We start from the raw sequence: 21,375 nt of genomic DNA on the forward strand, positions 1-21,375 counted from the left end.
AGCTACCACATGAAGCACCGGCATTCCATATGTGTGCTCATTCAAGTTGCAGCTGCTCTACTTCTGATCCAGCTTTCTGCTATGGCCTGAGAGAGCAATACAAGGTGGCCCAAGTCCATGGGTCCCTGCATCCATGTGGGGGACCTAGAGGAAGCTCCTGGCTCCTGGCTTTGGATCAGCTCAGCTCCAGCCATTGCGGCCACTTGGAGAATGAACCAGCGAATGGAAGAACTCTCTGTCCCTCTCTCTGCCTCTCTCTCTGCTCCTGCATCTCTATAACTCTGCCTTTCAAATAAAAAATAAATAAATCCTTAAAAAACTTTAACCTCATATAGTCAGTAATGCACAGAAAATACAATTTCTGATATTTCCTCATTATAAACAGCATCAATTGCTTTTAAGATTTTTTTTTTATCTTGATGGGGGCTTTGTTTTTATTTATTTTTAATGTTTTAATTTTTAACTATATTTTAACAGATGAATGTGATTTGTACATGCAATTCTTTTTCTTTTTAAGATTTATTTATTTGAAAGTCAGAGTTACACAGAGAGAGGACAGGCAGAGAGACAGAGGTCTTCCATCCGCTGGTTCACTTCCCAATTGGCCGCAACAGCCGGAGCTGCGCTGATCCTAAGCCAGGAGCCAGGAGCTTCTTCCTGGTCTCCCACATGGGTACAGAGGCCTGAGGACTTGGGCCATCTTCTATTGTTATCCCAGGCCACAGTAGAGAGCTGGATTGGAAGTGGAGCAGCTAGGTCTCGAACCAGTGCCCATATGGGATGCCGGCGCTTCAGGCCAGGGCATTAACCCACTGTACCACAGCGCCAGCCCCTGTACACGCAATTCTAAAAACACAATTCCAAGAACATAATATTCCCTTTCTCCATCCATCTTACCTTCCCCCTCTCTCCCTCCCACCCTTTCCTTAGAAGTTGAGATCTTAATCCAGGTCCCCCACATGGTGGCAGGGATTCAATCACTTGAGCCATGAGCACAGCTTCCTGATGTCAACATTAGGAAGCTAGAATCAGAAAGCAAGCCCAAGTACTCTGATGTGGGTCACAGATGTCCTTAACCAGTATCTTAGACACTAGACCAAACATTCACCCCATGATTTTTATTTCTACATAAAGCAAAATAGGCACATGGAAGGAATAGTCAAAATCTTTATCCCTATTGTATCAGCGATTGAAGCTGAACTTTTTTTTAAGTTAATAGTCAATGAAAAAAAAAGCCCGCAAAGTTGTCATGCACAGCAATATGCACTGGGTTAAAATGATGATGCTGTAAATAGCATGACAATATTACAAGATCTCTGGGGCAGGAGGAAGCTATCTGTTTACTCTTCACCACTTCTAGTTATAATCCAAACATCACATTCTTGAAAGGGTATAAAATATCCCTCAGAATCTATGCAATCACTTTCCCCTCCTGATCTTGGTTGAACTCTGAGAAATGATCTTAAGGTTTGGCTATCTGAGGTAAATGAACCCCATGCTCATGCCTCTTCAGCTGAAGCTAATGTCAATATGGATGGGGATGGAGCAGAATACTAAAAGCCCAGAAATGCTAATTATCTTCAGAAATGTGTTAAGCAGTTCCTATCCTTACTGATGTCAGATTTTTATTGGAAACATCATATCACAGAAAGTCTGAAAAAAATAGAAGCCGGAATAAACAGAGATGTGCATCAAAAAAGTCTCAAGGCTCACAGCAGACACAGTTTAGCTAATGTAGTCATATTCATATGATTTTTATTCAGACAGACTAGATAATAAAAAAGAAATTTGTACTTGTCAACTTGCAAAGATAAATAAGCACATTGGAAGCATGCACTTGCCTAACTTAAAGTAGTATACAAAATTTTATACACACATATAAAAACAGGACCCTGCCTATCTCCAAAAATGGACATACTTTTCATTCATCCAATGTCTCACATATGGGATACACAAAGTTCAATCAAATAATGAAATGTAAAATATGTATACTAAATGCATTTCATCTTAAAAATCTTTCCACTTATTCAAAAACTCAATATTTATTCAACCTTCTATTTTCTTATTGAAGTTCCCAAGACTGGAATACTATTTCACTGAAGATGTCACACTGCCTGGTTGAGCTCTGAAATAAAATCACAAATCAAGAGCTTCAGTAATAACATAGTGGTATTGCTCTCTGCTATGGCCTGGGATAGCAGTAGAAGATGGCCCAAGTGCTTGGGCCCCTGCACCCATGTGGGAGACCTGGAAGAAGCTCCTGGCTCCTGGCTTCGGATCAGCTCAGCTCTGGCCATTGCAGTCAATTAGGGAGTGAACCAGTGGATGGAAGACCTATCTCTCTCTCCCTCTCTCTATAACTCTATCTTTTAAATAAATAAAATAAATCTGCTGCTGCTTACCCAGGCCATGAGCAGAGAGCTGGACTGGAAGTGGAGCAAGGAAGACTGGTACCAGTGCCCATTTGGGCTTAGACTACTATGCCACAGCACTAGCCCCAGTATATGATCTCTTGAATTTGCTTTAAAACTGCATCAACTAGTTAGGAAAAACAAAGTTTGGAAAGTATAACAGAATGTTGATAATTACTGAAGTTGAATGATGAGTACCCAAGGATTTATTACATCATTCTCTTCTTTAGTATAGGCTTAGAATTTTCCATAATAATAATAAAAATAAGGATGATATAATTTTGATTTCATGATTTCAAATCACCATGTTAATTTTTTATGAGAGTATTAATTCATTATGGCTTTAAAATGAATTTTGTGAGTTTTAGGTTTTTTAAATGTGTAGTGTTTTAGAATTATATATTTATATTTAAGAGGCAGCTAAAGAGAGAGAAAGAGCTCCCATCCTCTGGGATACTTCTAAAATGCCCAGCAATGACTCCTGGACTGAGGCAGATGCCAGGGTTGGGAAATCAATTGAGGTCTCCAGTGCTGGTGGCAAGAACCCATTACTTGAGACATCACAGCCGCCTCCCAAGGTCTACTGTGATGGGGAGCTGAAGTCAGGAGCCAGAGCTAAGAAGTAAACCCAGGGACTCCAATGTGGGACTTGGTTTCTTAACTACGAGGCCACACGCCCACTCATAAATATTTTAATTACATAAGGAAACTGCAAACTTTTCTTCAATATATTAAAATATCAAAGGAATGAGGAGCTAAGAAAGGTGCTGTCTAAGCTACAATTAAGTTTTCTGATTGAGAGGCAAATAGAACCTGATAGAAGGGGCTTGATAATAATCTGGTGGGCTTTAGGCCTTGTAAGTTAAGAGGCCCAGACCTATCTATCTCTTCACATGGGGTATATCCTAAGGGAGGTGTGAACCTCCTAGGGGAAGGCACTCTGTTGACTTTCATTACTTGGCTGGCCTGGGAGGAGAGCTGGCCAGGTAAAGGCAGGTGGCAACTCTAACAAGAAATTTACAGTTCTGCCTGCAATGTTGCTGACCCTACTTGACCTCACCCTCAGCTGCAGTGGTCACTTTGGAAGTTGGGCTGAGTGAAGGGCTTTTCAGCTTAGAGCCAATAAGATCTGTGGCTCTGACCTGGGCATCCTTCGACTCCAGGGCAGGTCCATTTCCAGTGATCCAACTCTTGGCAGAGCTGCCAGGGCTCTTCACAAGTTGACTTCTGCTGAAGCCCAGGCTTACCTCATTGAAAGCCACTGCAGTGGCCTCATTCCTTTGTAATCATAACCTCTACTCTACCACCAATGGCTCTACTCCCAACATGTGTGTACTGATGGTCCTCTTCCCCACTTAATGCTGTATAATTGTTCAAACCTGGTTAATGCCACTCTTAGGATCATTGGTTACTATCCTCACTCTGTCTTTTATGACCTTGTCTAAATATGATCAGAGTCGGCAAACTTGGAAGGCTTCCATAGCCTTGGCAACTCATGACTAGAGCCTAGGGTGGTTACTGGTGCCATAAACTAGAGTGTCAATTTGTTGGGTCAACAACAGGAGCCACTGTGCACTTGCTCCTCATGTGGGATCTCTGTCCTTAATGTGCTGTACATTTTGATTTGATGCTATAACTAGTACTCAAACAGTATGTTTCACTTTGTGTGTCTATGTGGGTGCAAACTGTTGAAACCTTTATACTAAATTGATCTTCTGTATATAAAGAGAATTGAAAATGAATCTTGATGCAAATGGAAGGGGAGAGGGAGCGGGAGAGGGGAGGGTTGCGGGTGGGAGGGAAGTTATGGGAGGGGAAAGCCACTGTAATCCATAAGCTGTACACTGGAAATTTATATTCATTAAATAAAAGTTTAAAAAAAATGAAAAAAAAATATATTAAAATATCATCTTAAAATAATTATAAAATATTATCTTTGGAAATTAAAAATATGACTTTTTTAGAAAAATAGCATATTCTCACATTCCTCATTTTCTCTACTTTTGGAAAGGATTTGCAAATCAAACAGCCTCTGGGGTGAAGAGGAGACCCCTCCAGAGAAATCTCTAGGAGAGATGTATCCCAACAGCTTGGTAACCCTGCCTGTGGGCCCTCATTGCAAGGAAAAGATCTGGCCATTTTTCTGACATCAGATTTTTATGCAGTATTTTTGCAGTATGCAAGAGAAACAAACTATATTCATGGCACATGATAAAAGTTTATCTTGGTTTAGATGGAAGTTGATAATGGGGTTTATGAGTTATTCTGCATAGAGTTCACCTGCATATGAGGGGGGAAATTCTTAAAATTAAGTACTTCTGTCTTTCAACAGAATTAGTTGTTTTCCACCACCACACTGTAACTGAATGCATGCTTTTTTTAAAAAGATGTATTTATGTATTTGAAAGTCAGATTTACAGAGAGAGAGAGAGAGAGAGAGAGAGAGAGAGTCTTCCATCCACTGGTTTATTTCCCAATTGGCCGCAACAGCCGGAGCTGCACTGATCTGAAGCCAGGAGCCAGGAGCTTCTTCCAGGTCTCCCATGTGGGTGCAGGGGCCCAAGCACTTGGGCCATCTTCTACTGCTTTCCCAGGCCATAGCAGAGAGCTGGATCAGAAGTGGAGCAGCTGACTAGAGCCAGCGCCCAAATGGGATGCTGGCACTGCAGGCGGCAGCTTTACCCAGTATGCCACAGCGCCGGCCCCGCATACTTTTTCTTAGCATGTATTAACGGTAGTTGAGTGCCCCCTGGTGGCTCTCTTCCTCTATTTAGTATAATTCTCTAATTCAGTCATTGCTAGGACACTGTGGAATCAGGCTGGCTTTTCAAATGCCAAACTAAAATGAGATATTAATTGTCTATATATCACCTGCTCAATGATTGTAGAACACTAAACCTCAAAAGTACATAATATCTATCTATACTTTTAAATATATAAATGGCCCTGTTCTATTATGGCCAAATACTAACAATATAAAAATTTGAAATTACATAATACTATTATTTTTAATAACACATCATGTTTTAACATCCTAGTATAATGAACCACTCTCACCTCTTGCAGGAAGTATGAATTTCGAAATTAGAAAATCAGATATCACATGTTTAATGTGGTCTTTGGGCAAGTTAAGAAAATTATCCTTGAGGCTAGCACTGGGGCGGAGCAGATTAAAACCCCTGTGTAGTGCCAGCATCCCATATGGTTCCAGTTCAAATCCCAGCTGCTCCACTTCCAATCCAGCTCTCTTCTTTGGCCTGGAAAAGCTGTAGAAGATGGCACAAGTGCTTGGGCCGCTGCACCTGAGTGAAAGACCTAGAGGTAGCTCCTGGTTCCTGGCTTTGGATTGGCCCAGCTCCTGCCTTTGGGGCCATTTGGAGAGTGAACCAGTGCATGGAAAACTTCTTTCTCTCTCTCTCTCTCTCTCTGCATCTGCCTCTCTGTAACTACGCCATTCAAATAAATAAATAAATCTGAAAGAAAGAAAGAAAGAAAGAAAGAAAGAAAGAAAGAAAGGAAGGAAGAAAGAAAGAAAGAAAGAAAGAAAATTGTCCTTGCTTTGAGTGGAAGAAAAACTTTTTGAAATATTCATTTATTTTTTTATCCACACTTTTTTTATAAATTGTATTTATTCATTTTTATTTCAAAGGCAGAGGGGCCGGCGCCATGGCTCACTTGGTTAATCCTCCGTCTGCAGCGCCGGCATCCCATATGGGCTCCGGGTTCTGGTCCCGGTTGCTCCTCTTCCAGTCCAGCTCTCTGCTGTGGCCCGGGAGAGCAGTGCAGGATGGCCCAGGTGCTTGGCCCCTGCACCCGCATGGGAAACCAGGAGGAAGCGCGTGGCTTCTGGCTTCGGATCGGCATAGCTCCGGTCGTGGAGGCCATTTGGGGAGTGGGCCAACAGAAGGAAGACCTTTTTCTCTGTCTCTGTCTCTATCTCTCTCTCTCACTGTTAACTCTATCTGTCAAATTAAAGAAAAAGAAAAGAAAAAAGAAACATTTCAAAGGCAGAGCAATAGATATAGAGAAAGAGAGAGATCTTCCATCTGCTGGTCTACTCCCCAAATGCCCTGAATATCTGGAGCTGGGCCAGGCAGAAGCCAATAGCCAGGAACCCAACACAGGTCCCCGATGTGGGTGGGAAGGACCCAAGTACTTGAGACATCACCTGTTCTCTTCCAGGGTGCACATTAGAAGGAAGCAGGATGAGACGTAGAGGCAGAGTTCAATCCCAGGCACTCCAATATGGGATGAGGGTGTCCCAAGCCACAATTTAACCTATTGTTCTCCAATGTTCATCTCAATGTTTACATATTTTGAAAAGGAAAATGTACCTTCACAATGGAGCCATCTGCAGTCTGCCATTAACGAAGCTTTGCATCATCAATAAGATAAACTGAGCAGCCTGATGTGATGTAGTAAACAAATCATCTATAACTCAGCCTTGCCAGAAATGTTTAACTAAAATCTCATCAAAGGGAAATTATAACGCAAAACCAAAACGTGAGAGATTCTAAATAACATCTAGTCTGTGCTCTTCAAAAAGGAAAAGCTAAACAAAATAGAGGAAATAGTCTTGATTAAAGAGACATAACAAATGACAATGAATTAAAATTGATCATATTCTAAATATAAAAACAGCTATAAAAGTTATTTTGTATAAAGGTGGGTGAACTTTAATATAGCTGTAGGTTAGGTGATATGAAAGTGTCATGATGCCTTCAATTTATTTTCGAGTGGCTCAGCAAAAAAAAGTGCAAATATTGATATATGTACATAAATGTATTACATATATTTTGTTTATGGATAATATATATTACTTGTATAACTTATAAATTATACATATAAAATATATAATACAGATATCATATATATATTTTTTTTTATCTGAGAGGGGGAAAAAGCCAAAAAGTGAAAAACAGAGAGCTCTCATCTACTAATTCACTCCCCAAATGCCTGCAATGGCCAGTACTGGGCCAGGGCCAATGTCAGGAACCAAGATTCAATCCAGGTATCTCACATTAGCAAGCAGAGACCTAATCACTTGAGTCATCACCATTGCCTCCCAGGGTTTTCATTCACAAGAAGCTAGGGCAAAGCTGGGAATTGAGCCCAGGCATTCAGTGTGGCACGTGAGAGTCTTAACCACAAAGCTAATGGTCCACTCCCCCAATTGCTGATTTAAATCTTATTCTTTTAATGTAATAAATAATAATTATGAAGATAACAGTTTTTCTGAGTTCTGTGAGTCCTTCTAGCAAATCATCAAGCCTAAGGATAAACTTGGAAAAAAATCCTTGATACAACAGCATTTCAGTATTATAACACTTTCAATGTGATTTTCAATTCCATTAGGCTTAAAATGGCTTAAGTAGAACATTATATATTAATTTTTAATTTTAAGCTCTTTGATACAGTATGTCTTAATATTTATCATAAAGCAATTATACACGGGGCAAGTGTTTGGTGCTGCAGTTAAAATGCCATTTGGGTTACCCACATCCCCTATCAGAGTGCCTGGGTTGGAGTCCTGCATCCACTTGTAATTCCAGCTTCCTGCTAATGTGCACTCTCAAAAACAGCATGTTTCAAATACTTAAGTCTCCCCATCCACATGTGAGACCAGTATCAAGTTTCTGGATCCTTGCTTTGTTCTAAATCAGTCCTGGCTATTGCAAGTGTTTGGGAAGTGAACCAGCAGATAAGGTAAATCTCTCTGACTCTCTTGCCTTTCAAAACAAATCATACAAAATAAGGAAAATATTGTATGAGTTAGAATGTTTATTACATTGTAGTAAAAAATAAAAATAAATTAAAAACATGGGCTGGCATTGTGATGTAATGGATTAAGCAGCCGCCTACAATGCAGTCATCCCATATGCATGCAAGTGGGAGTCCTGGCTGCTCCACTTCTGATTCAGCTCTCTGCCAGTGTGCCTGGGAAAGGAATGGAAGATGGACCAAGTGCTTCATCCCTTGCACCCACATGGGATGAAGATCTTGGCCCCTGGCTTCTGCGTGACACACCCCTAGCCGTTGTGACCACTTGGGGTGTGAACCAACAGATGGAAGATCTCTGTATATCTCTCCCTCTTTCTCTCTGCACCTCTGCCTTTCTAAGAAATAAAATAAATATTTAAAATAAAAAAAGCCTAAATTTCAATTATGATAGGAATATCTTGGTATTAGGACCTCTCCACTTATAAAATAGCATATATTTATTACAACTTTTTTAATTAAAGAACATAATTCTTAGCAAATTGTGTATACATATGAACAAATACTAAAAGAGAACATGTAAAAATACATGATGCTGGTTTATGGTCAAGTTTGGATGTTTCTTAAATTTTCATCATTGAGGCTGGCGCCGCGGCTCACTTGGCTAATCCTCCGCCTGCGGCGCCGGCACCCCAGATTCTGTCCCGGTTGCTCCTCTTCCAGTCCAGCTCTCTGCTGTGGCCTGGGAAGGCAGTGGAGGATGGCCCAAATGCTTGGGCTCTGCACCCGCATGGGAGACCAGGAGGAAGCACCTGGCTCCTGGCTTCGGATCAGCGCAGCACACCAGGTGCAGTGGCCATTTTGGGGGTGAACCAACGGAAGGAAGACCTTTCTCTCTGTCTCTCTCACTGTCTAACTCTGCCTGTCAAAAAAATTTTTTTTTTCATCATTGGGGTTAGCATTGTGGCTTAGTGGGTTAAGTTATGCCAGCAATCCATATGGGCACCAATTTGAATTCTGACTGCTCCCCTTCCTGTCCAACTCTCTGTTCATGGCCTGGGAAAAGCAGCAGAAGATGGTCCAAGTACTTGGGTCCCTTTCACCCATGTGGGAGCCATGGATGAAGCTCCTGGCTCCTGTCTTCAGCCTGATTCAACCCTGACCATTGCAACCATCTGGTGAGTAAACCTCTGATGGAAGATCTCTTGTTGTATCTCTCTCTCTCTGTGTACCCCTGGTTTTCAAATATATAAATAAACCCTTTTAAAAAATCATTCGAGAATAAAGGGAAGATGGCGGAATAGTGAGGGCGTGCACCAATAGTCCGGGAAAATTTAGTTTCATAAAAGTGGAATTACTGTAGCCTCAGGAAAAGGCTTAGGAAAAAAATGCAGAGGAAACTCTTCCGGATCTAGTGGATGTGACACGGAGGACCTACGGGGAGAGCAAGGTTGCCCACAGTGCAGAAGCCCAGCCACAGAGTCTGCGCGCCAGTGCTGGAAGGGGAGGTGAGACAAAAACCTCAGTAACCCAAGACATTGGCGGGGAAAGGCAGAACGAGGCCTGAGGCACTGGGGAAAGTTCACCAGGCTGACTGGAAGAGAGAAAAAAACGAATAAATAAGGGGAACCAGCACGGTCACTAGCCTCTCTCTCCACTCACCTTAGAAAGCCGAGCAAGACAAAGAGCAGGTACCATTTTACGTATGTAAAACGGCGCCCACCATTAGCCAAGCAGAAAAACCTGACTCTGGTGGGGAGAAATAACAGGAGGTTAGGATCTAGTAAAAGTGTGGAGCTAACGAACTGAGACTGTGAAAATCTGAGGTGGGGGCGAGAGAACTCACAGAGTACACAAACTCAGTAACCTTGGCAACCCAGTGAGAGATCTCTGTCCTTAATGTGCTGTACATTGTGATTTAATGCTATAACTAGTACTCCAACAGTATTTTTTCACTTTGTGTTGCTATGTGGGTGCAAACTGTTGAAATCTTTATTTAATATATACTAAACTGATCTTCTGTATATAAAGAGAATTGAAAATGAATCTTGATGTGAATGGAAGGGGAGAGGGAGCGGGAAAGGGGAGGGTTGCAGGTAGGAGGGGAGTTATGGGGGCGGGGGGAAGCCATTGTAATCCATAAGCTGTACTTTGGAAATTTATATTCATTAAATAAACGTTTTTAAAAAATTTATTATTGTAATGAAATTGTTTTTACAATGAATAAATATTTTAAGTGCCAAATTATAAATTTAATTCCTTGGCTTATGGTACTAATTACATTTTTTAAAATTTGAACTTCTGAAAACCATGGATCATTGATATATAAGTCCTTCATTGTCTAAAGTAGAAATTCTAGATTCTATGTGGATTCTAGGTCCCTTAAATACTGATTAGGAGATAAAGAATGGAGCACTGTGGAAACAACATTACATAGTGGAAGAAGATTGGAATTTATAGTCAAATCCACCTACACAGAGCACCATCTCTGTCTTCTACTCTATATGAGGTCTTCAGCTGAAAGCCTGACCTTTCTCATTTGTGAAGCAAAAATAATAACGACTACTGATTTATATGGTTATTACAAGTAAGTAAAGCTCTTGACACAGTGCCTGGGATTGAAGAATATCTAAATAAATGTTCCATTCTCTCCCCTTCATTTCCACTCTCAAACATGCCAGGTATTAACCTATGTATTTTTAAAAGTGCTTCTCATCCTGCGACACCTACTTTCAATATCATATGAATTATGAACCAATGTAGCTTTCATGGCATAAATAATGTTGGCCCAATACATACAAAAGGAACTCTTAACTTTCAGGTGTCTGATTTAAGGATTGATAAATGCATGAATTATTAGTTTTTCTCTACCATGTCATAAATCTAAATCATAATCTACTAAGTAATAAATCTAATTTTGAAAATCATACAACCTCATTCAAATACCTGTTAATAATTTTTGAATCCAAAATAGAGCACCAATAGCACAACAAATGTTTATCCAAAGAACTAATGAACCAAAAACAGTTACAGCAACAAATAAGAAAAATAGAAACAATGGAATAGAATAACGGATGGAAACTCTTACCACAGCCACCGTCACTGCCTTCCAAAAGCTTCTGGGCATTGTATTTTGCTAAGAAATTTGAAGATGGAAAGTTTCAGCAGTTGTTTCTCTGTTTTTAAGTGCACAACAAAAACTTTGCAAATTGTCTTTCCTTAGTTCAAAAGCAAAATAAAAATGATAGTACACAAATATTTTCCTCCAGTTTTTAATGTTTCATTGCACATACAACCTGACATGTTGATTTAATTATGTTTTTGTGTGGGAAGTGTTGTCTCCTACCAAAGCATGTTCTTTATTTGCTCAGAAAAGACATTCAGAGAAAAACAAGCAAAACAATTTTCATTTTTTTACTAGTGGGAGTCAAGTCTGCATTGAGGAAATATTTGAAATGCTCACTACATTCTTGTCATTTACGTGTCTCTCAGAGCCAGTGTACAACTTAGAAGGAAGAATGACTGCTACATATAGTGGTAGAGGAAAGCTCCCTGCCATCTGCCCTCCCACAGCATTGCCTGGACTACCTTACCAAAACATAACTTTTCAGTTATGAATTGTGTTGTTACTAATCTCCTTATTGTCTCCTGCCTGACATTCAGGCTCTCCAATCTGCCTCCCATGATCTTTCCCCCAAGAGCACCTCCACAACTGGGCCAGACTAGGCCAACTCAGTACCTTCGCTTGTCCTGTATAACTTCTTAGAATGATTTGTATCCAAATTTTAGGCATCTCCCAAGACCCAGCTCCAACTCCTTCTCACTCATAAGACCATTCCCAGTCCTTGTGGCTCATGCTAATTCTCTGAACATCTATAACAGCTCTCGTCTAAAGTTGTCTTTTGGCACCTAGTAAAATACTCCATGGCACTCTTGCCATTTCAAGTAGTCATGTCTTTTATGATCCATCTCCCTCTCTGATGGTTGGAAAACAGTGACTGTAGCATTGTGCAAGAAAAATGATCATATCTGTAGGATATCGTTTGTAATTATTCACTTCCTCCTTCTTTGTGAATCAAATATATTTATCCAACCGACTGATTTCATGTTCAGACATGTGACTTGCTTTGGACAATTGGTTATTTGCTATTTGTTACTTCCAAACGGAAGTTTCTAGGAAGATTACAAAATTCCCAAAGTCTCCTAGTTCCTGTGCCTCTGCCATAAGAAAAAAACATTGCACACAAGGCTCTCGTTCAGTTTAGATCACCATATAAGGAAATAAACAGAGCACACTTAGCCTGAAGTCTGAGCAGAGCCAAAACATCCAATCAGAAGTAAAGAACAGGAATTTATCAGTACAAAATAAGTATTTATAATTGTAAACCAATGAGAATTTGAGATTGTAATCCAGTGAAAGCTGACTGATAAAATACTCCCATATATTACAGACACTTATTTTCTGTAGCCACAGTATCTCATTTAAGACACAAAACACACAGTGTTGTAAGATTTCAGAAATAGATACTTCTGGTTTTAAAATCAGATTCTCCAATTTATTGAATATATTATCACAGGCAAGATACAATCTTCTCCAATTTATTGAATATATTATCACAGGCAAGATACAATCACAATGAAACTTGTTAAAACAAAGGGCAGCCAGCACTGTGGCACTGTGGGCTAACCCTCTGTTTGCAGTGTTGGCATCCCATATGGGTGCCGGTACAAGTCCCAGCTGCTTCTCTTCAGATCCAGCTCTCTGCTATGGCCTGGGAAAGCAGCAGAAGATGACCCAAGTGCTTGGGCTTCTGCACCTACGTGGAAGGCCTGGAAGAAGCTCCTGGCTCCTGGCTTCAGATCAGCCCAACCTTGGCCATTGCGGCCATTTGGGGAGTGAACCATTGGATGGAAGACCTCTCTCTCTCTGCCTGTAACTCTGCCTCTCAAATAAATAAATCTTGGGGCCGGCGCCATGGCGCACTAGGTTAATCTTCTGCCTGCGGCACCAGCATTCCAAATGGGCGCCGGTTCTAGTCATGGTTGTTCCTCTTCCAGTCCAGCTCTCTGCTGTGGCCTGGGAGGGCAGTGGAGGATGGCCCAGGTGTTTTGGCCCCTGCACCCGCAAGGGAGACCGGGAGTGTTAGGAAACTGGCACAGTTTTATCTATGGCGCGATCTATACCCTGATTTACATCCCAAGCTCTAGCCCCCCGCTGCCATTTCTGGAAGCCAGGTGGCCACATGGCCCAACCTCTGTTGTCAAGATCCACCCCCAACCTAATGGGATTCGCTGCTCCTGCTTCCCTGCCCACCCTCAGGCAAAGTTTTAAAAGGATCTGTTCCTGAACACGTGGCTCTCTTGGCTTCTCTCCTGCTCTCTTGGCTCATCTCTGCTCTATCTTCTCTTCACTATCTCCTCTCCTCTCTCTCTCTCTCTCTCTCTCTTACACTCTCTTTTTCTCTCTTTTTCCCTCTCCACCCCTTCCCTCCGGTCAACTGAGTTTTCCCCAATAAACCCTTTCCCTTAGTCCCGTGTTCGTTATGTTTTGTGATGGCTAACAGGGAGGAAGCACCTAGCTCCTGGATTCAGATTGGCGTAGCTCCAGCTGTTGTGGCCACTTGGGGAGTGAACCAACAGATCTGTCTCTCTCTCTCACACACTGTCGGTAACTCTACCTGACAAATAAATAAACAAAATCTTTAAATAAATAAATCTAAGTTCTCACAGTACACTTCTATGGGCTGCTGGGAAAGTTAAATAAAATAATATGTTTGGGGGCCAGCACCAGGATGCAGCAAGTTAAGCCTCTGATTGTGACATCCACCTTCAATATCAGAGTGCCTGTTCGAGACTGAGCTACTCTGCTTTCAATCCAGCGTTTCACTAAAGTGCCTGGAAAGGCAATGGAGCACTGCTCTAATATTTTGGCTCCTGTCAACCATGTGAGAGATCAAAGATGGAAGATTCTCTCTCTCTCTCTCTCTCTCTCTCTCTCTCTCTCTCTCTCTCATTCTGTCCTTCAAATAAATTATTCAATTTTAAAAATAAAACAATATATAATGTATTTGAATGACCAAATAGCTTCATAAATGAGTCCTAATTTAGTTAGCCCCAAGTTGGGCCATGAGATAAAGTCTCAGATGCAGGTAGTTTAGGAAGCATGTGTGAGGAAGTGGGGAAAGTGAGACAGCACAAGCAAATGAATAAAATGATATGGTTCCAATTTGGGAAAACAGGTTCAATCCCAATAAGATATGATGTGGAATTTTTCTCAGATGGTCAAGTAAGATCCTATCAGACTCAACGATTTCACAAATAAATACTTACAAGTTTCACTCACAGCCTCTGAACAGAAAAAAAAATGATCAAAATCAATGACCTGAAATTACTGGTGAGTGAACAAAAGCAAACAAATTCTAGAAGAGTTAAAATCTGGAGGAACTGGCGGAGCCAAGATGGCGGATAGTGAGGACGTGCGCCGTAGTTTAGGAAAATAAAGTTTCATAAAAGTGGAATTACTGTAGCCTCAGGAAAAGACTCAAGAAAAAAACTGCAGAGGAAACGCTTCCGGACCTAGTGGATGTGACACAGAGGACCTACAGGGAGCCCACCGCGTGGAAACTCAACCACAGGAAAGGAGCCGCAGAATCTCCCCAGCACGGGAACGGGAGGGAGGTAAGACAAAGACAGCAGAAACCTGAGACATTGGGGGGGGGAAGCAGAGGCCTCTCTTGTCACTCAATGAGCAAAACAAAGAACAGGAGCCATTTTACATATCTAAAGTGCAGCCACAAACTCAGTAACTTCGGAATTTGGTGAATCTTGAGAACACATTGAGGGCTGCATAAACTCTTTGTGTGGTCCCAGCCATAGATCAAACGAATACTCACAGAGGCCAGATTTCAACTACCCTCAATTTCACTCAGCCATTCGCGATTACTTCCCAACTGAGTCAAAAAAAAAAAAAAAAAGAGAGAGAGAGAGAGAGAGAGCAATCCAGTAAGGAGCAAGGGAGTGAACAATCTGGGTGAGTCGCTTTTTGCACAGCCTTAAACCTGAAGAATCAAGCAGAGCTCTCTGGCCACACCCATCACAGCCCCTAAGGATCCATCAAAGCAGAAAGCCCACCTAGAGGCATAGTATAACGAGAAAAAAACACCACAGCAAAAAAAAAAAAACATAAATTATCTCCAACATGCCAAACAACAAACGTAGAAGCCGAGGTAACAAGAGCAAGGAAGACACTATGATGCCTCCAAATGAACAAGACACACCAATGCAAGATTATGAAGATGAAGAGATAGAGGAAATGCAAGAAGCAGATCTCAAAAAATTGATAAGAACATTAAGAAGTTCTCAAAAACAAATTCTTGAACTACAGAAATACTTAATGAACAAGATAGAAAATCTCTCTCATGAAAATGAAATATTAAGGAGGAATCAAAATGAAATGAAACAACTAGTAGAACATGAAACTGTGATAGTGACAAAAAACCACAATGAAATGAAGAACTCAATAGATCAAATGACAAACGCATTAGAAAGCCTTAAAAACAGAATGGGCGAAGCAGAAGAGAGAATATCGGAATTAGAAGACAGAGAACAGGAAAGGAAACAGTCAAATCAAAGCAAAGAAGAAGAAATCAGAAATCTAAAAAATACTCCTGTTCATGGTGTCAGTAATCTCCCTAGGCTCTAGTCATGAGTTGCCAGGGCTATGGAAGCCTTTAGAGTTCGCTGACTTTGATCTTATTCCGATAGGGTCATAGTCAAAGTGGAAGTTCTCTCCTCCCTTCAGAGAAAGGTACTTCCTTCTTTGATGGCCCCGTTCTTTCTACTGGGATCTCACTAACAAAGATCTTTCATTTAGGTCTTCTTCTTTTTTTCTTTTCCATGGTATCTTGGCTTTCTATGCCTACAATACTCTCATGGGCTCTTCAGCCAGATCCAAATGCCTTCAGGGCTGATTCTGAGGCCAGAGTGTTATTTAGGACATCTGCCATTCTATGAGTCTGCTGTGTATCCCACTTCCCATGCTGGATCTTTCTCTCCCTTTTTGATTCTATCAGTTAGTATTAGCAGACACTTGTCTTGTTTGTGTGATCCCTTTGATTCTTAGACCTATCAGAGCCATCAGTTGTGAACTGAAATTGATCACTTTGACTAGTGAGATGGCATTGGTACATGCCACCTTGATGGGATTGTATTGGAATCCCCTGGCACATTTCTAACTCCATCATTTGTGGCAAGTCAGATTGTGCATGTCCCAAATTGTGCATCTCCTCCCTCTCTTTTTCCACTCTTAAATTTAACAGGGATCACTTTTCAGTTAAAATTTAAACACCTAAGAATAATTGTGTGTTAATTACAGAGTTCAACCACTAGTACTAGAACAACAACAACAACAACAAATACTAAAAAGGATAAAGTATTACATTGTACATCTAGAGTCAGGACAAAAGCTGATCAGTTCATTGTTTCTTATAGTGTCCATTTCTCTTCAACAGGTTTCCCCTTTGGTGCTCAGTTGTCGCCGATCAGGGAAAACAAATGAAATTTGTCTCTTTGGGACTGGCTTAATTCACTCAGCATGAACAGGAGTGTCAAATTGTTAAGTCAGCAACAGGAGTCACTGTGTACTTACATCCCATGTGGGATCTGTCCTTAATGTGTTGTCTAATGTGCAGTGATGCTATAACTAGTACTGAAACAGTATTTTTACACTTTGTGTTTCTGCGTGGGTACAAACTGATGTGATCTTTACTAATTATATACTGAATCGATCTTCTGTATATAAAGATAATTGGAAATGAAAAAAAAAAACCTGGTGTTAAATTGGAAATGGCATAGAAAATTAATTAATTTTTTAAAAAATATTATGTAGGATCTCTGCCTTTAATGTGCTGTACACTCTTATTTAATGCTATAACTAGTATTCCAACAGTATTTTTTTTTCACTTTGTGTTGCTATATGGGGGCAAACTGTTGAAATCGTTACCTAATATATACTAAACTGATCTTCTGTATATAAAGAGAATTGAAAATGAATCTTGATGTGATTGGAAGGGGAGAGGGAGTGGGAAAGGGGAGGGTTGCGGGTGGGAGGGAAGTTTTGGGAGGGGGAAGCCATTGTAACCCATAAGCTGTACTTTGGAAATCTATATTCATTAAATAAAAGTTTAATAAAAAAAAAAGAAATCTAAAAAATACTGTCAGGAATCTACAGGATACTATTAAAAAACCCAACATTCGGGTTCTAGGAGTTCCTGAAGGCATGGAGAGAGAGAAAGGATTAGAAGGCCTTTTTAGTGAGATACTAGCAGAAAATTTCCCAGGTTTGGAGAAGGACAGAGACATCCTAGTACAGGAAGCTCATAGAACCCCTAATAAACATGATCAAAAGAGATCCTCACCACGACACGTCGTAATCAAACGCACCACAGTGAAACACAAAGAAAAGATCCTAAAATGTGCAAGAGAGAAACGCCAGATTACTCTCAGAGGATCTCCAATTAGACTCACAGCTGACTTCTCTTCAGAAACCCTACAAGCTAGGAGAGAATGGCGAGATATAGCCCAGGTACTAAGAGAGAAAAACTGCCAGCCCAGAATATTATATCCTGCAAAGCTCTCATTTGTGAATGAAGGTGAAATAAAGACCTTTCACAGCAAACAGAAACTGAAAGAATTTGTTGCCACTCGTCCAGCCCTGCAAAAGATGCTTAAAGACGTCTGTAAACACAGAAACACGGTAACCAATATGAAAGAAGATAAAGGAAGGAAACCTCACAGCAAAAGATCACAGGAGTCTCAAACCATATATTAGAAAAAAATCTTTGGTAAATGACAGGGCAAAGTTACTCCTTCTCAATAGTCACATTGAATGTTAATGGCTTGAACTGTCCAGTTAAAAGACACCAATTGGCTGATTGGGTTAAAGAACAAAACCCATCTTTTTGCTGCTTACAAGAAACTCATATTTCCAACAATGATGCATACAGACTGAAAGTGAAAGGCTGGAAAAAGATATACCATGCCAACAGAAATGAAAAAAGAGCAGGTGTAGCCATCTTAATATCAGACAACATAAACTTTACCACAAAAACTGTTAGGAGAGACAAAGAGGGGCACTATATAATGATTAAGGGATCCATTCAACAGGAAGATATAACAGTTATCAATGTATATGCACCTAATTACAGGGCACCAGCTTATTTAAAAGACTTGTTAAGGGACTTAAAGGGAGACTTAGACCCCAATACAATAGTACTGGGGGACTTCAATACTCCACTCTCAGAGATAGACAGATCAACAGGAAAGAAGATCAACAAGGAGACAGTAGATTTAAATGACACTATAGCCCAAATGGATCTAACAGATATCTACAGAACATTTCATCCTACATCTAAGGACTTTACATTCTTCTCAGCAGTACATGGAACCTTCTCTAGGATTGACCACATACTAGGCCATAAAGCAAGTCTCAGCAAATTCAAAAGAATTAGAATCATACCATGCAGCTTCTCAGACCACAAAGGAATGAAATTGGAAATTAGCAACTCGGGAATCCCTAGAGCACGTGCAAACACATGGAGATTGAACAACATGCTCCTGAATGAACAATGGGTCATAGAAGAAATTAAAAGAGAAATCAAAAATTTTCTGGAAGTAAATGACGATAAAAGCACAACATACCAAAACCTCTAGGATACAACAAAAGCAGTGTTAAGAGGAAAGTTTATATCAATAGGTGCCTACATCAAGAAATTTGAAAGGCACCAAATAGATGAGCTTTCAAGTCATCTCAAGGATCTAGAAAATCTGCAGCAAACCAAACCCAAACCCAGTAGGAGAAGAGAAATAATTAAAATCAAAGAAGAAACCAACAGGATTGAATCCAAAAAAACATTACAAAAAATCAGCCAAATGAGGAGCTGGTTTTTTGAAAAAATAAACAAAATTGACACCCCATTGGCCCAACTCACTAAAAAAAGAAGAGAAAAGACCCAAATCAACAGGATCAGAGATGAAAATGGAAACGTAACAACAGACACTACAGAAATAAAAAGAATCATCAGAAATTACTACAAGGACTTGTATGCCAGCAAACAGGGAAATCTATCAGAAATGGACAGATTCTTGGACACATACAACCTACCTAAATTGAGCCAGGAAGACATAGAAAACCTACACAGACCCATAACTGACACAGAAATTGAAACAGTAATAAAGGCCCTCCCAACAAAGAAAAGCCCAGGACCAGATGGATTCACTGCTGAGTTCTACCAGACATTTAGAGAAGAACTAACTCCAATTCTTCTCAAACTATTCAAAATAATCGAAAAAGAGGGAATCCTCCCAAATTCTTTCTATGAAGCCAGCATCACCTTAATTCCTAAGCCGGAAAAAGATGCAGCATTGAAAGAGAATTACAGACCAATATCCCTGATGAACATAGATGCAAAAATACTCAATAAAATTCTGGCCAATAGAATGCAACAACACATCAGAAAGATCATCCACCCAGACCAAGTGGGATTTATCCCTGGTATGCAGGGATGGTTCAACATTCGCAAAACAATCAATGTAATACACTACATTAACAGACTGCAGAAGAAAAACCATATGATTCTCTCCATAGATGCAGAGAAAGCATTTGATAAAATACAACACCCTTTCATGATGAAAACTCTAAGCAAACTGGGTATGGAAGGAACATTCCTCAATACAATCAAAGCAATATATGAAAAACCCACGGCCAACATCCTATTGAATGGGGAAAAGTTGGAAGCATTTCCACTGAGATCTGGTACCAGACAGGGATGCCCACTCTCACCACTGCTCTTCAATATAGTTCTGGAAGTTCTAGCCAGAGCTATTAGGCAAGAAAAAGAAATTAAAGGGATACAAATTGGGAAGGAAGAACTCAAACTATCCCTCTTTGCAGATGATATGATTCTTTATTTAGGGGATCCAAAGAACTCTACTAAGAGACTACTGGAACTCATCGAAGAGTTTGGCAAAGTAGCAGGATATAAAATCAATGCACAAAAATCAACAGCCGTTGTATACACAGGCAATGCCACGGCTGAGGAAGAACTTCTAAGATCAATCCCATTCACAATAGCTACAAAAACAATCAAATACCTTGGAATAAACTTAACCAAGGATGTTAAAGATCTCTACGATGAAAACTACAAAACCTTATAGAAAGAAATAGAAGAGGATACCAAAAACTGGAGAAATCTTCCATGCTCATGGATTGGAAGAATCAATATCATCAAAATGTCTATTCTCCCAAAAGCAATTTATATAGTCAATGCAATACCAATCAAGATACCAAAGACCTTCTTCTCAGATCTGGAAAAAATGATGCTGAAATTCATATGGAGAAGACCTCGAATAGCCAAAGCAATCTTGTACAACAAAAACAAAGCCGGAGGCATCACAATACCAGATTTCAGGACATACTACAGGGCAGTTGTTATCAAAACAGCATGCTACTGGTACAGAAACAGAAGGATAGACCAATGGAACAGAATAGAAACACCAGAAATCAATCCAAACATCTACAGCCAACTTATATTTGATCAAAGATTCAAAACTAATCCCTGGAATAAGGACAGCCTATTCAATAAATGGTGCTGGGAAAATTGGATTTCCATGTGCAGAAGCTTGAAGCAAGACCCATACCTTTCACCTTACACAAAAATTCACTCAACGTGGATTAAAGACTTAAATCTACGAACCGAAACCATCAAATTATTAGAGAGCATTGGAGAAACCCTGCAAGACATAGGTGCAGGCAAAGACTTCTTGGAAAAGACCCCAGGAGCACAGGCAGTCAAAACCAAAATTAACATTTGGGATTGCATCAAATTGAGAAGTTTCTGTACTTCAAAAGAAACAGTCAGGAAAGTGAAGAGGCAACCGACAGAATGGGAAAAAATATTTGCAAACTATACTACAGATAAAGGATTGATAACCAGAATCTGCAAAGAAATCAAGAAAATCCACAACAACAAAACAAACAACCCACTTAAGAGATGGGCCAAGGACCTCAATAGACATTTTTCGAAAGAGGAAATCCAAATGGCCAACAGACACATGAAAAAATGTTCAAGATCACTAGCCACCAGAGAAATGCAAATCAAAACCACAATGAGGTTCCATCTCACTCCGGTGAGAATGGCTCACATTCAGAAATCTACCAACAGCAGATGCTGGAGAGGATGTGGGGAAA

At 40.3% G+C, this 21,375-nt stretch overlaps 1 protein-coding gene across 5 annotated transcripts in view; it reads right to left on the reverse strand.

The window, feature by feature from the left end:
* The window catches only part of FILIP1 (filamin A interacting protein 1), a 315,951-nt gene that overhangs the window by 254,687 nt on the left and 39,889 nt on the right, over window positions 1-21,375 (reverse strand). For 2 of the 5 annotated variants that reach the window (XM_062186381.1, XM_062186374.1), the window contains exon 2: window positions 11,218-11,265. The exons of the other annotated variants lie outside the window; for them this stretch is intronic. In XM_062186381.1, the coding sequence (XP_062042365.1) occupies window positions 11,218-11,256 (39 nt within the window). In that variant the 5' untranslated portion in view covers window positions 11,257-11,265. The remainder of the gene's footprint in view (window positions 1-11,217; window positions 11,266-21,375) is intronic. 5 annotated transcript variants of the gene reach the window in all.

The sequence above is a fragment of the Lepus europaeus genome, chromosome 3 (assembly GCF_033115175.1).
Source record: "Lepus europaeus isolate LE1 chromosome 3, mLepTim1.pri, whole genome shotgun sequence".
Lineage (NCBI taxonomy): Eukaryota > Metazoa > Chordata > Mammalia > Lagomorpha > Leporidae > Lepus > Lepus europaeus.